At 31.7% G+C, this 17,492-nt stretch overlaps 1 protein-coding gene across 1 annotated transcript in view; it reads right to left on the bottom strand.

Moving 5' to 3' along the window:
- LOC111049408 (KICSTOR complex protein SZT2) overlaps positions 1-17,492 on the bottom strand; it is a 123,537-nt gene that overhangs the window by 60,411 nt on the left and 45,634 nt on the right. The window contains exons 17-23 of the mRNA XM_039442183.1: positions 16,959-17,013; positions 12,993-13,102; positions 9,269-9,401; positions 6,536-6,741; positions 5,190-5,418; positions 4,309-4,444; positions 2,712-2,823 (exon numbers count right to left, since the gene is read on the bottom strand). Coding sequence (XP_039298117.1) covers positions 2,712-2,823; positions 4,309-4,444; positions 5,190-5,418; positions 6,536-6,741; positions 9,269-9,401; positions 12,993-13,102; positions 16,959-17,013 — 981 coding nt within the window. The remainder of the gene's footprint in view (positions 1-2,711; positions 2,824-4,308; positions 4,445-5,189; positions 5,419-6,535; positions 6,742-9,268; positions 9,402-12,992; positions 13,103-16,958; positions 17,014-17,492) is intronic.

The following is a 17,492-nucleotide window of genomic DNA, read 5'->3' as shown; positions in this document are numbered from 1 at the left end:
ATTGGATAAGATGTATAAATTAAAAAAAAATAACTTAAGATATCGATTCTAAGTGAACGATTTGTTATACTTTTTTTATTATATTTAAGGTTGTTCATTCTGAGAGTTGACTAACTTCAAAAGTAATTCACTCAAGTAAAATAGAAATGTTATTATTAATTTGTTTTCATAAATATTATGTCGTATAGTTCATGGGGAAAAGTAATTATCAATAGTTTTCTTAAACGTTATAACTGGATTATTAACTTAATGTAAAAGTAGAGTGTATAATTAGACTACGTTACAATTCAAAGGGTTAAAGTCCGAATGTACTAGAGATAATCATTCACACTAATGTCATAATTGAATTGTTCCTTTTGAAAGATAAGTATTATGTTTAAGATTTAGAAATTATTCTAGGCTGTTTTATTTCACAGCGGTCCATGTTTGTGGCAAACTAAATTACTACTGACTATGGAAGAACGATCCTTGTTAATGCCAAATCAATCCACAATTAGGAATAGGAGATAAGGGACTCCAAGTGCATCATACGAGGAACAGGTTAAAACGGATATGGAGGATAGGAAATAATTGCCAAACTGTGTTTTCGTTTAAGCAATTACGGAAAATCTTTACCAAATACTCTGTGACGTAACTCGGTACCGAGGTAATGTGACGATCAAATTTTTTTTTCGGCATTGAGATTCATGAAAGACTTAAACAAATAAATGGACTTAAACACATCATCAATTTAGAATAAGGATATTGTCATGTATATGGAATTTTGTAAAGTGGTAATCCTTTTTTTTATAATGAATTGAAACATTCATTGTGTTTGATTGAATTTTTCCTGAATTCATCCCATTAGATGAGAATACCGAATAATTAGTAATAGGGTTTCCTTAATACTGATTATCAATAGTTTTAAATTATTTCAATATTTTTAGAAAATCGTTGTTTTAACAATTTTTTTTTAATTTAAAATTTCTTTTCTAAAACCTCGACAAAGATTTCAAAATACACAAACATTTCAGCAAAACGATTATAGCTCACTTTACTTTAATACTAGCAGGTAACCAGCAATTAAAAACTTGACAAAATGAAAACTTGACCTACTGAAATCTTGAAGAATTTAAAATAGCCTATAACCATCCTCGTTGAATTAAAAAAATCGATATGCAGAATTTCAAGTTACATAATACATAATAATTATCATCATAGAGAGATAATAATATAAGTTAATATCTATAATAAAAATAATAATAGTAATATGGTCGATTGTTACAAATTTCAAGCCAAGGTTTTGTTGGGGTGAGAGTGTAATAATGGCACATTATGAGAGACTACCAGCGTCACATAGCTTCATCTAAGACAACTACTGTACTATAGTGTGGTCCACATTATAATGGCAGTGTACGATTGACAATACTGTTGCTGTCCTTTTCTATCATACAACAAAACAGATAGCACTATCTCTCTCTCGCTTTGCAATGTTGTCTATTTGCCAGAATATTTTATATTTACTTTTGACAGTGACTGTACAAAACTGCACAAACCATATTCTCAGCCGCCATTTTCTTTCTTCATTCTATCAAAATACTTGAGTACACAAGTCGTATAATTGATTTAAAATGTATTTTTGAAACAATGAAATAATTTTTAAACATTACCGTATGAGAAACACAAATTAAAATACCTGAAATGACATTTTAAAAGTTGAGAGCCAACCATCCTAGCTAGACTTCATCCATGCTTCAGTTAGCCTACCCGTATAGGTTAGACCTACTCGTACCGGTATAAATAATATTGAAAAGTTATTTAAGAATTAATCCATTGAAATTACCTATTTTTAAATAGGATTTCTATTTTTCTATCATTTAAAAAAATTGGAATAGAATACCTACCAAATAACTCAATTTCTGTTGTTTTGAAATTATTCTGATTGGTGTATCACAGCTTTTTAAATTAGCCGCCATTTCAGGTTTGTATAAAAATAAAAATCTGATCTCAGTTATGAAGGCAAATTTTTGAATCAAATTATAAAAAATATATTTTCAAGATCAATTTGACATTAAATTGATTATTTAATCAAGGAAATGATAATTATTATTAGATTAAATCTAATGGGATGAATTGAGTAACAGCTGTGTACAGTCAGTGGCAAAGTGGAGAGACTTGGCAACGTTTTTCTCCTATCTTTCTTCACTGCCATTATAACGTGGACCTCACTATAGAACTATTATGTATAAGAATCAGCAAGAGACTTGTAGACCTCTGTTTATCGACTCAATGTATTAACAGTATCAAACTTGTATATACTGTGCTCTGTTCTGTATACAGAGTGTTCTGAAAAAAGGAGCCCATAAGCCAGGGCGTGATTACTCACATCAAAAGATGAGAAAAAGTTCAAATTAGCATAGGTCCGAAAATTCTTAGTTACCAAGTTATACAGGATGAAAGATTTCGTCTGAATTTCAGTTCCCCTGCTGAAACGAAGCCCTACGGGTATTTGCTAGCTGTTAATTAAGATGTACAATTTAATGTATTTTATGTAAAATGAACTGAAAAATTGAATAAAACCGTTTAAATCAGCTGAGTTAACAATAGGCTACCCTATACCATGGAATATCTTCTTATGCTATGTTTTCTCTATGATATCTTTGAGAAAAAAATGCACACCCTAAATAAACTCAATTTTGAAACAAGAGTATTCGGTATAAAATGATATCTACCTGCTTCGTATATACCATGAACTTGTAGAGTTATAAAGTCTTCCTGTTTCGAAGTGAAAGAACCATCACCGGACTCTCCAAATGATTTCAACCTTGGCCTCGGCGGTTCTTTCTAAAAATAGATACAATAAATTAAAATTTAGAATCAAGATTCAATAAAAATGAATAGAAATATTTATTTGAAAAAATATCACACGCATAATATTTATTATGAAAAAACTGCTTAGCTTCTCATGAGATTATTTAGCTCAAAATTTTATCAATAGTACAGTAATAATAATAATAATATCGAGTGACCTGACTGGCTCAGGTCTGGTGTCAGAGTTTTCAGGTCGCAGCTGATCAATTTCAGGGCCTCTGACATGACCTAACGACTGCTTAGAACAGTTATCCACTAACATAATTTATTGAACTAATGAACTTCGCAAACAATTCAATTTTTAGAAACCTCTATTCAATTTAAGAAAATCTACCAATATATTTGGTATTTGGTAAATATTTTGACAGTATTTTATTAACAATGGTGATGCTATCCTTGTCTATCATTCGACAAAGCAGATAGCGCTATCTTTTTGTAGCTCCACAACATTGCCAGACATTTTTTAGCAATGTATAATATAATTAATGTAAACATATCCAATCTCAATTATTATGAAAATGCATTTCTCTGAAAACTATATATTTTCTTGACAAATAAAATATAATTGATTATTTGGAACAAAAAGGAACAGTTTATATTACATCAGATATACTGGTATCAGTTATCCTCTATAGAAGGCAGTGGCAAGGCAGAGAATCGGCAACATTGTTCTCCCATCTTTCTCCACTGCTATTATAACATGGGCCTCACTATATCAATGTTATGATACTGTGACATGATTAATAAGAATTAGTAAGAATATCGAATCAAATATTTTTACACAGTGCGATATGAATAGTCGGATAAGTAGGTAACATGCATTATAATCATATGATAAGATAAGCCCTTGCCAATAACAAATAGAGGTAGAATACTCTCATAATAATTACTCTAATACTGAAGTGCTCTATTCTACTCAGAAATCGATCTGAATAATTTATAGAAGAGTCTGATTTTTCTTGTTCAACTCGACTTATTGCCCTAATTTTTGAAACTACAATTTCAATCATTAGAAATATAATCACTAAACACTCAGGCTCTAGCTGGATAAATGAATTGAAAAGAAATAGCATATAAGTAAGTATTAAGGCAGACACAGATCTACATGTCACAGGATGACAATCACATCATAACATGTTTTTGCTGATATTTATCCATAATCAAACACTACAATATTGTCTAAAAATATAATTGAAGATGATAAAATAGGCGTTGAAACATGTTTGTAACTTCTTGATAAATTCGTGATATTTTTAGCCAATATTCTAGTGTTTTATTATGACAATGTTCATAATATAATATCACTGTTCACACATTTAATTTTATTTTTTGTTAATGTTCCAAATCATAAATTTAAACTTTCGGAAATGCATATACATTTTAAAGAAGTAATTTAGGAAAACCAAAGACGTTTATTTGAATTCTTGACTAACAGGTTATTAATGAACAGCAACTTACATTGACACTGATTTGATCATCCAAAACTCGCTTGTTGTATTCTCTATTTAATGAATTAATAGAAGAACTACGCGATACTGATCCTGGTGAACCGTCTTCTACATCAATTGTTCTTATTTGAGTTTTCTCGTACAACCTTGAAAAGATAAACGATAGTATTTTGAAGTATTTATCTAAACATTACATTTATGATAAAATTTGGCTGCCTTCATTCCACCTTAGAGGGCAGAAATGCATAATCTTTTTGAATGCATAATAATATAGAGAAATGATGGCATAAGAAGATATGTCATAGGCATCCATGATCCAATTTTCACAGTTAACTCAAGCCGATAGTCCTAGTAGTTATTTTTCTTGAAGCTATTTAATGCTGGCAGTCTCTCATACTGATCCGTTCCTTCACTCTCACCCGGCCACAACATAGTAATAATAGACAGTAGTCGTCTTGAGTTAACAAGGAATCTGCTTGAAATTTGGAACATTGAATACCTATATCATGGGATATCTATTTATTCTATCTTTTATCTATGATAATAACCAATTAAGATCAAACGAAATTTTAATCTCTTTAGATTATTACATCATATAACCTGAGAGGGTTTCCCAAAGGAGATACCCCAGCATATTCTGATTATTGCATACAGAGCATTGTTTGTATAATTATGATTTATAAAACTTGTATTCATGAAAATGTAAAAGAAAGCAATAAAACGGTTATTTATTTATTTATGCTTTTATCGAATCATTTAGACATCAACATTTACTTTCTTGTTGATGACTACTCTTATTTATCTGGAAATTTGAAAATTCAAGAAGGCTCCATTGGATATTGAATTTCATATAGATGGTGTCTATATTGACATAATTTTATTGAGTCTCACCTCAAATAGAAGACATTTTCATTTTTGTCTTGGTAGACAAACATGTTGTTTCGATTGTTGACAGAGAACCTGTTGAGTACGGTTTGCAAAGCCTGAATAGCTCTGGACAGACGAGGCTTTCCAGGACCTGTTTTGAGGCGAGGATGCAGTGCGAAGTGTGTTTTCCACACAACATTACAAGCGAAAATTCCTTCGGGAAAACCACTTTCCAAGTCGATACGACCTCCAACTGGAAAATTCAATCAATCAAATAAAAATTTTCATTTGTTATCGAACATATTTCATAAAAATGAAGTTGCTATCCAAGTATCAGCATTTGGAAACAACATAACATTTGAATAATACCATTTAATAATTTGAATAATAAGGTATATATGAGAAATAAGATGCCATGTAACTCAATAAGAAAAAGTGTAGTAAATAATTAATGAGAAAACATGCAATGAATGGGTAGCAAAATTATGCATTACTAGAAAAATTGAACTTCAGCTGATGATGATTTACTTTGATGATTTGAGTTCATCAAAATATAGTAAATTATATAAAATATAGTGACAGAAAAATCATTCAGATAAAGCACAATTTGTGGCAAATATTACAAATGGGACATTTATAGATTAAGACAACTGGAATAGTAGATTATAGAACACAAACATAACTATAGTGAGGTCCACGTTATAATAATAGTATTTGATCAACATTGGTGTTGCTATCCTTATCAATCGTTCAACTAAGCAGATAGCGCTATCCTTTTCAACGTTTCCAGGTCGGTTTTGAACAATGTAAAAATATAATTAATTGACAACAAATACAATCATTTCATTTGATTATGAAAATTCATTATTCAATCATTAAAAAATATTCTTCCTTGTCGAAAAAAATATAATCGATTATTTTAAACAAGAATGAACAGTTTATCTATACCGGTATCAGCTATCTCCTATGGAAGGCAGAGAATAGGCAACGCTGTTCTTCTATCTTCTCCACTGACATCATAACGTGCACCACACTATAATTAATGTGTAAGCATCAATACTAATCCAATTATATTGAAATGAATACTCCAAATTATATTATTCTAAATTAAATTCATCCATATTAGTCATGCCAATTAAAATCAAGAAGGCAGGTGTTTTACTTAGTTTGTAACTTTCCCTTTCTTGCTGTTGCTTATCTGATAAATTAATTAACTATCCGAAAAATAAGGGCGAAACCATATAAGGCTTTTTTGCACGACGGTTTTGCATTAGACGGCGGTTTCAGAGTCGGCAAGGCAGGAAGCTCTCCGATTGGCTGATTGAGTTGGCGCCTGAAAACGCCTAATATGGTCTTTCCCTTAAACGTACCTTGTGATTGAATTTTTGGGCTTGATGTCCAAGTATCATCGTCTGTTGTTTCTGGTTCGAGCAGCGGATTACACAGCCTTGTATTGTGTAGGTTCTGCAATAGCATTGTTTGATTCACTACCTTGCACACTTCACTGATATTTTTCACAACGCTTCTCTGAATCAAACTGTACAATTTCACTTTTTGGGTTTCAAGTTCAAGAAATCTGAAAAAAACGTTGAAATCAATAATAAAAAAAATTAATTTTTGGAAAATAATTGGTAACAATTGACTGAAGACAAGTGGAAATCGAATGATTTATTTACTAGTAGTTCTGTGTACAGTAGACCTCACGCAGTATTCTCATCCACAAGTACCTAATTGAAACTATAGACCTCATGGAAATACAACAATAGACTGACTTCTCCACGCATCTGTGTAATCACTTGTCAGCTGAGATTTATGATGAATAACTCCATAGTGTGATTTTTACTCTAATATTGGCGTATGAAGGAGGCTCCTTTTTCCTTTTATATTATCCTTGAAATTCAAAATTTCCAAAAACCTTGTATATACGTCGACGCGCAGTAAAAAACATACCTGTCAAATTTCATGAAAATCTATTACCGCGTTTCGCCGTAAATGCGCAACATATAAACATTCAAACATTTGAACATTAAGAGAAATGCCAAACCGTCGACTTTAATCTTGGACCTCACTTCGCTCGGTCAACTATTATCGTGAGTAAAGTGATTGGACGACACGACTCTTTTATTTTAAACTACAAAAAACCGAATTACAGAATTTCGGGAGCCAAGTGATTGAGTAGAACTGACTAAAATCTATTAGTTTATACATAAAGAAAACAATACAGAGTTAGTTGTATACTATAACTATAGGGTTGTGTACTACTCTTAGACCAGTTATAGAATAGACACGGCCTATTGTATATTCATAGTGAAAGTGGATGAAGCCAACATCTACTGCCATATCTCCAAATCGTGACGTCAGCATCAGATAGAAAACTTTTCTGTAGAGTTTGTTTACATTGTTTCCCATAGCAGATTGTGTCTATTTCAGCGGGAGCGCAGCTGGAGTTTACCATTTTAATGAATAATAATTTACATCCTTCTGAAATAGACACAATCTGAAAGTTTTCTATCCGTTGTTCTTGGTCTTAAAAGTTATTGGTCAGTGTTGTACGAATGAGCCGATTTGTTGTAGGTGGGTGCCACACCATTTCAAGACTCCAAAGTTGTATGTTAAGGATGGGATGATCCAAGAGTTGATAGCTTTTATACTGTTTTTAAAGCTAACTTTTTAATTTAAAGTTAATCAATTTGAAGTTAACTTTTTTCATAATCACGCCTTTTGAAACTTAATTGAATCGATTCAGTAAAAGATTGCAATACATGAGCTCTTAAAGTGTGCGTTCGGAAAGTGACACCAAGCCTGAGCACCAAGTGACATGACGGCAATTTGTGGCCTGCAAGATCTCCTCATCTGACTCCCCCCGATTTCTTTTTATGGGGTGCGGCAAAACAAACAGTGTATCGCAACAGACCACACACGATTGACCAACTTAAAGCCGCAATAACGGCATACATTAGCGAAATCACTGTTCTTCAGCTGTGTAAGGTGTTTGCAAACAAAATGAAACGAGTGCAATGCTGTATTGATGTCAACGGAGGTCATTTCGAACACCTTTTATAAACAATGTAATCATGTATTAAGGTATGGTTTGAAATAGTATATTTCGCACCTAGGGCCGAAAATGAGACTTTTCCGGCTCGAAATCGGGTTTCAAGTCCGAGGCCGTAGGCCACGGACTAGAAAAGATTGAGAGCCGGAAAAACATTTTTGCCCATGGTGAGAACGTTATTTTTCGCCACACAGAAAAAAAAACGATATAAATATGAGAATAATTGTTTATTAGGCACTTCCGAAAGCAAAACAGGAAGGTCATAGCTCTAGCATATCTGAGGTAATCTGAATATCCGGAAATTGTCCAAGTATTTTTTTTATTCTGATTTGTCTAAATAGCCTTAAAGATTATGTTCAATTATGTAAGAGGTTGAGTTTATACTTTTTATTCTTCCAAATGACAATAAGATGATATTATTATAAATGTTTTGATTCTTGAATAATAAACACAAATAATGAAAAGTTTTTGATCAGCTGTTTTAGCACACTTGACATTTGGCCAATCTGAATGTCAACGTCAACAATGCTTGTTGTCGTTGACTTCGGAAGTTTAGGTTAGAAGTTCTAACCTACTCTGAAAATCGAATTTGAATAGTTTATAATATAATATATCTTATCAGCATTTTATTCATCCAAATAATTCAAATTCAAATTCAATGAAATTCAAATAAAATGATAGTATCTTATTGCAGAATACTTATTCAATTCTAAAAGCATAAACTGATTCCGTTTCATAAACCATTTTGTTAACACGTTCACATCAAATCAGAATCAGCTGACTTCAAGGTTATTTTACAGCCCTAGGGCCGTAAAACTTTTACTGGCCTGGTCAGGAAACAATCATTTTCGGCCTCCATATGGCGCACGAAAACCAGCTCATTACATCCAAGTGGGGCGAAAAAGTTATTAAGGTATTGAATAATTTTTTTTGGAAATGCTTAGTCATTTCTTTATACATATTTTCATTTTTCCCTAGTCGTCACAATTCCACTGCACAGCGACTTTCCGAACGCACTGTACAATTATTTTGTAATCACACGTCACTTTACCTGCAATGGAAATATGTGGAGACTGATTCCTTATCAACTTTCATGATCAACCAGAAGTTGGGCAGTATAGCTCTTCTCCTTTCAAGATCACTGAGCCAGTCACTAGATTCATCCATATGCTCTACATTATAAACTGCAAAACATCAAACATATCAACATTTGTAAAGTTACAACACCTTTCAAAATGCTTCACAAAATCAAAATATACGCTGCTTAAATGTGTCAAGTTTTCTTGAATTCAAGTTTTCTTGACGTTTGAGTAAAATTAATGATTTTTTCAATCTTGAAGTAAAGTTTACAAGAACAGAAACCTGAATCCACTCTACCAACGTAGACCCTTCTTCAAGTTTTGTCGATTCAAGTAGATGTTGAACATGTTTGGCTTTTGGATTCAACTTGAATCTTGAAGGTACAATCTAACCTACAAATGGGAAGGTGAGTGAAAAACAGTTGTCAGTCAATGTAAAATGCATATAAATCAATGTAAATGCATATATATACAACTAAATAAAGAGTATGATGCAGATGAAGAAGAAAACTTTGAGATTGATTTAATTTTTGACTTCTTAATTATATACTTTTGAGGTTATGAAAACTTGAATTCAAGTAAACTTGACTAATATAAACACAGCTTCACTTTCAACAATTTAGTTTGGAATCCTAGCTGCCTGACAGTTGAACATCTTATTCAATCAGCTCTGAAAAATTCGAGAGATCCACAACTTTTTTCTCAATTTTGGTCCTAATAAATGCTTTTCAAAATATAAATGGAGCCTGCAAATACTGGACCGCTAAACTTTATTCTATTACAAACTGTATGGCCAGTTACACACACATCGATTTTTGGACGTACGATTCTTGCCGTTCTTATAATAGTCAATAGTCAAAATTCTTTATTACATATTCTTCAAGAATAGTAATTGTTGTCAAGAAAAAAATATATACATATTACAATTGTTTATATTTACAATTATATTTTTTCAGTCTGAGTCTCTTGTTTCAATAAATTCACATACATCATACATGGGCCTTCCCTTGAGAAACTCACTAAATCTTTTTTCAATGTCACACAATCCAGCCTCTTTATAGTCTCCGGTAGGTGATTCCAAAGTTTTCTGTCCACGTATGAAGGTTTCTCTTCGAAAATTGCAGTCCTTTGCCTTGGGAGTACATAGTTGTCTGCCTGCCGAATGACTTATTTATGTACATGTGTGCCTCTCTGGAGATTTAGTCGGCTAACATGGGTGATGACTTGGTCACCGTCATGATGCCCAGATGACAGAAGGCATCTCGACATGTCTCTCTTTGTTTGAGACTTATAGCCCTCTTCAAAAAGTGTGAGAACCCTCTTTAGATTGCCCGCAGGCGACCCCCCTCCCCACACTATAAGCCCATATCTCAGGTGGGACTCTGCCGCTTCCAGTGTTGCAATACACTTCACTCTTCTTACCACATATCAAATTAAATCAAAATCCATTTATTGCCAAAGACAAATTACAATTTGTATAGGCCACGTCATGAGAAAATTACATAAATAATCATACAACATAAAAACAACAAGAAATCATCACATCAACGTCTTAAAAATTCTCCATATTGAAGGCAAAAAATTCATCATTGGTATAAAACAGTTTCTTATTAGAAAATCCTTAATTTTTAAGTTTATATTCACTCACTAGTAAGCCTCTTGTATGTAACGGTAAATGACTATAAAACCTAATTGCACAAGCCCTAAAACTAATATGACCAGATTTGTACCGACAATATTCGTTTCTAAGGTTCAACCTATTTCTTGTGTTGTGCGAATGAACATCAAAATGACTAACGAATGAGAGCAAGTTAGTCTTTACAAATAATAAACATTGAAAAATAAAAATACACGGCAAACACATAATTCTCAATCTAACAAATAGCGGTTTGTAGTGCGTAAGGGGACGAACATTACACATGGTTCTTATTGCTCTTTTTTGCAACACAAAAAGTGAATGGGAATCACTACAATTGGCCCATAATATAGCTCCATACAAAAGATGTGAATGCACATAACTATAGTAGACATTTAAACATTTTTGAGACACTATTTCCTTTAATCTTCTCAACATAAAAACACCTCTTGTTAGTTTTGGGATAGTACAGTCAATATGACTCTTCCACTTCATATTATTCTGTATATTGATGCCTAGAAATTTGACAGAATGTCCTGAATTTAAGTTATTATAAGATACAGATAAGTTTTCGGTTTTGTTCAAATTCAGAACAAGTTTATTAGCATTACACCAATCAGACATCAGTTCAAATTTTTCATTTAATAAGGTTTCTATATATTATCATATTTATGAAAATCTATGACTAGGATTCCTGAGCCTATAGTGAGGTCCATGTTATAATGCAGTGTATGATTGACAATACTGTTGCTGTCCTTTTCTATCATACAACAAAACAGATAGCGCTATCTCTCTCTAGCTTTGCAATGTTGTCTATTTGCCAGAATATCTTATTTTTACTTTTGACAGTGACTGTACAAAAGTAAACAATTCATTATCAGTTGCCATTTTTTTCTTCATTCTATCGAAATACTTGAGTACACAAGTCGTATAATTGATTTGAAATGTATTTTTGAAACAATAAAATAATTTTTAGACATTACCGTATGAGAAACACAAATTAAAATACCTGAAATGACATTTTAAAAGTAGATAACTAACCATCCTAGACTTCATCCATGCTTCAGTTAGCCTACACTTATAGGTTAGACCTACTCGTACCGGTACAAATAATATTAAAAGGTTATTTCAGAATTATTTCCATTGAAATTACTTATTTCAAATAGGATTTCTATTTTATTTTATTTTTAAAAGAAATTGGAATAGAATACCTACCAAATAACTTAATTTCTGTTGTTTTGAAATTCAGATTGTTGTATCACAGCTTTTTAAATTAGCCGCCATTTCAGGTTTGTATAAAAAAAATCTGATCTTAGTTATAAAGCAAATTTTCAAATCAAATTATGGAAAACAATTTCCTTGATTAATTTGACATTAAATTGATTATGTAATCAAGGAAATGATAATAATTATTATTAGATCAAATTTAATGGGATGAATTGAGTAACAGCTGTGTACACTCAGTGGCAAAATGGAGAGACTTGGCAACGTTTTTCTCCTCTTTCTTCACTGCCATTATAACGTGGACCTTACTATAGTTTCTTGCATATAGAGTCGACATGCACGTTCCATGATAGGCCCCTCTCTATTGTAATGCCCAAAAATTCAACCTTGTTCTTATCTATGCTGCATGTGTTTGTTGATTGGACCCCTCTTTTACTGAAATCAACTTCAATTGTTTTTTATGCATTTATAACAAGATTGCTGGCATTGCAGTATTCTTGTGTTTTCTGTAGAGAGTTGGCAGCATTTGTGATCAATCCTTCAGCCGTGTTGCTTGAGACTAGAAGTGTTGTATCATCGGCATACATTATGCATTTTGTGTTTTGATCCTCGATGTGTTTTGATTGATTATAAATACCATTAGATTGAATAGATGAAGTGTGTCAAGTTCCGTTTAATCTGGTAAAATTCATAAGGTCGGCAAAAATCAATGTGTGTGTGTGTGTAACTAGATTATGTCGACCTAAATTGGTCCAGTATACCGCTGACGATGACAGTCATAAGTTTAGTTTTTCAGTGTTTTTTTTTTGAAATATAAGGATGATGTAACTACTTACTATCTTCAGCTGCCAATCCATTTTCCATCAATGATGAAACATTATGATGCCAGGCAGCAACTGAGCTCCAGCCTGATATCGAACTTTTGTTGAATTCTTGACTGCAACTTCTGGAAAACAATTGATTACAGATATACTAGCAATTTCATTCCCAAAAATAACGTTGACACATAAATATTATTTTGTAGCCATATTTTATTAATTATATAGGAAATTTGGTTTGTGGATTTCCTATGATAAAATAGGTTAAATAAAACTGGATGAATGATTAGATGTTTTAATGAGATGACAAAAATAAACTGATACAATTAATAAAAAAAAACTAATGCAAGTTGAAAACAGGTTGTTAATCACAGGTGGCAAATATCACATGATTCGCCACAATTATATGAACTTCACAGCATATTCTCATTTATGCAATAATAATATAAGTATTACATAACTAACATTATTTATTACATGAAAATTAATTTCCTATTATATTTATATTCGAATATGAAAATATTTAATATATCTATTTTATTTTCTATTTTAGTGATAATAATGTGAAATATTTATTCTAAATATTCGTTTGGTATTGAAGCATCTTAAATTTAAAAATCTACGTTGTGGAAATAAAATTAAGGTCTGAAAATTTTGTGAAGTGAATAACTACAAGACGTAACCTATTTCGGACTATGTGTTACCTTATTACTTTCCTTGCCCTATTACCATAGGTAAGGAAAGTATTGCTTTCCCAAAAAAATTAAGGTACCCTAATTTCAAGTTTTCTATACGTTTCAAGGTCCCCTGAGTCCAAAAACATGATTTTTGGGTATTGGCCTGTGTGTATGTGTGTGTGTGTGTGTGTGTGTGTGTGTGTATGTCTGTGAACACCATTGATATATATAGTTAGATGACTAAGCTATACCTTCAAGCGTTTGGAAGCATGATGCCTCCTTCATTTCTCGTCGCCATTGAATATCGGGCAAGAAGTCAGGCGCCCAGACAGACTTATATGGGAAAACATCGACTTTCATTGCGTTATATCTTTCGACATACTTGATGGATTTCAATATTTTTTTTTTTCAACTTTTCGTCATTTCCATTACCATATGATACAATGATTTGTTCATTGAACATTATTTTTAACTCGACCAAACATCTAATTTAGTGAACCTACCTCACTACAGATTTTGATCCATTCTATTAGCAAATGAATCTCATTTTTACAATATTTTCCTATTACCATGTATTTAGGATATGGAAAATAAAACATTAATTCATTATAGATCGCTAATATTACCGTATATTTTATTAGATGGCAAATAATAAATTAACTGTTATCACAATATTTCGTGAAACTGTTTCCATTCGTTTTGCAACTTAAGTATAGGTACCTAACTATACTCTATACTCCTATATTTAATATAAGATAATAAATAACTACATATTATAAGAACGGGAAAAATAAAACAAAAATTATAGATCGCTAATATTACCGTATATTTTATTAGATGGCAAATAATAATAAATTAACCATTATCACAATATTTCGTGAAACAGTTTCTCATTCGTTTTGCAACTTAAGTATAGGTACCTAACTATACTCTGTACTCATATATTTAATATAAGATAATAAATAACTACATATTATAAGAACGGGAAAAATAAGACAAAAATTATAGATCGCTAATATTACCATATATTTTATTAGATGGCAAATAATAATAAATTAACCGTTATCACAATATTTCGTGAAACTGTTTCTCATTCGTTTTGCAACTTAAGTATAGGTACCTAACACTATACTCTATACTCCTATATTTAATACAAGATAATAAATAGCTACATATTATAAGAACGGGAAAAATAAAACAATAGCAATGATGAAGAATTTATTGACAATTTTAGCAAATAATATTTTTTATAATACAAATTTAGCATACAATATTTTCATAGTTCACAAAATATTACAATATAAGACAAATTAATGGAATGGAATATGGATAGCCTACCTATATTGGATCTATGGAAATAAATTTTTTATTATAATATTACCGAAACTTATATTTTATTACTTGGCAAATAATGATAATGAATCAACCAAAGCACAATATTCCTTGAAACGATCATTTGGCACTAGGCTTAGCCTGCTTGAAACATGACCGATGAAAATATAAAAATCTACGTTGTGGAAATAAAATTAAGGTCTGAAAATTTTGTGAAATGAATAACTACAAGACTTAACCTATTTCGGACTATGTGTTACCTTATTACTTTCCTTGCCCTATTACCATAGGTAAGGAAAGTATTGCTTTCCCCAAAAAATTAAGGTACCCTAATTTCAAGTTTTCTATACGTTTCAAGGTCCCCTGAGTCCAAAAACATGATTTTTGGTGTGTGTGTGTGTGTGTGTGTGTGTGTGTGTGTGTGTGTGTGTGTGTGTGTGTGAACACCATAACTCCATTCCTAATTAACCGATTGACTTGAAATTTTAAACTTCAGGTCCTTATACCAAGAGGATCCGACAGTAAGAAATTCAATAAAATTCAATTCAAGATGGCGGAAAAAATGGCGAATAATTACTAAAAAACCATGTTTTTCACGGTTTTCTCGAAAAAGGCTCTAACGATTTTCTTCAAATTTATCTCATGGATAGCTATTTATATGACCTATCAACTGACATGAGTCTCTTTTCTGGGAAAATTGCAGGAGCTCCGTAAAATTCTTGAGAAAAATGGCGGATGATTACTAAAAAACCATGTTTTTCACGGTTTTCTCAGAAACGGCTCTAACGATTTTCTTCAAATTTATACCATGGATTATTTATAAGCCCTATCAACTGACACGAGTCTCATTTCTGGGAAAATTGCAGGAGTTCCGCAATATTCTAAAGAAAAATGGCGGATAATTACTAAAAAACATGTTTTTCACGATTTTCTCAGAAATGACTTGACCGATTATTTTTCAAATTCATATCCTATATAGTTCTTTATCAGCTCTATCAACTGAGTTGAGTCTCCTTCCTGAGAAACTAATGAGGGGTCCACCCCATCCTAAAGAAATGGACTTTGTAAACTCCTTCTCGTGCATGAGGTAGGTAGGTAGAGCAGTTTATAAAAAGAATACATAGTCCAGATATTTCATCTGTAGAACAGCTGTTTTGACAACTTAAGAAAAAATCATCGAATTTCACAATTTACACAAAGGAAAAAGAACTATGAAAACAGTTATATATACACATATACAGTAAGTAGTCTGATCGTAGTTTCAAATATGTTACCGCCAATCGTCATTATGTTATTCCCCTAAATTATTCTCGTTTGAGAATGAGGCTTACAGTTCAATGAGCAAGGAAAGTTGTGTGAGTGTACCACACCAGATTTTCTAAATTTGGGAGAGGAATAGCACAAGGTTACCTTATTTTTCCTCTCCTTATCATTTTGATGATGTACTAATTGTATCAATCAATCAAGAATAAAGAATTTCCAGATTTAATATTATATTTATTAATTGACAAGTCACCAGTCAATTGAGTAATACTCAAATTTATGAAATTTTAAATTATATAAATAGATAATCATAAAGAGGATATTTCGTACATAAGGGTAGACTAGAAATTGATTTATAGTGAGGTCCACCTTTAAAATGGCTGTGGAGAAAGATATACCACACACAGCGTTGCCGATTCTCTCTGCCTTGCCACTGCCTTTTAGATAGCTGATACCGGTATATCTGAAGTAAAATTAACTGTTCATTCTTGTTAAAAATTATCAATTATATTTTAGATGCAGTGGATTTTTTAACAAAATTTCAAGTCTCTTCAATTATGGAGAAGTTCCACAACATCAATATTCACGCTACAAACTTCATTATATTTTATTCTATATCTGCTTTGTCGATTGGTAGACAAGAATAGCAAAACCATTATAATGTGGACCTCACTACAGAAATCAACAATATGAGAAACATATAAAAACTAACCTCATATCGGATGTGCGTGTCCATGATGGTGAGTCGATTGACTTTTTGTCATCATCTGCAAAATTATTAGATTTTTTTATACAACAGTGTTACAAGAAAATAAATTAATCATTTCTTGTTAAACAATCTTGTTAAATCTTGTGCTCAATCAATTAAAAAAATTGGAGAAGGATTACATTTTAAAAGTGATTTCCGAGTAAAACGTCTTGATTCTTATCACAGCTGCTACATTTTAATCTTTATATTTTACTATTTTATAACTTCAATAGTGCCTTATGAAATTTGCTTACTTCCTCTTCTTGTCTTCAAGGATCAGGCATATTCGACTATTCCGACTCACTTTTGGCAATAATATAGATTTTTAATTGTAGTGTGATAGTGATTATTGTCATCTCATTAATGGTCTTTTAACATTTTTTTTTTCGTTCGGTCATAGAGAAAAGATAGCATAAGAATATATCCCAAGGTATAAGGCGCTTATGTTCCAAATTTCACTCAAGCCGATAGTCCTAGTAGTTCTTTTCCGTAAAGTTA

This window comes from Nilaparvata lugens, chromosome X, assembly GCF_014356525.2.
Source record: "Nilaparvata lugens isolate BPH chromosome X, ASM1435652v1, whole genome shotgun sequence".
Lineage (NCBI taxonomy): Eukaryota > Metazoa > Arthropoda > Insecta > Hemiptera > Delphacidae > Nilaparvata > Nilaparvata lugens.
The sequence above is the reverse complement of the archived record's forward strand: the minus strand, read 5'-3'. Positions and strand labels throughout refer to the sequence as shown.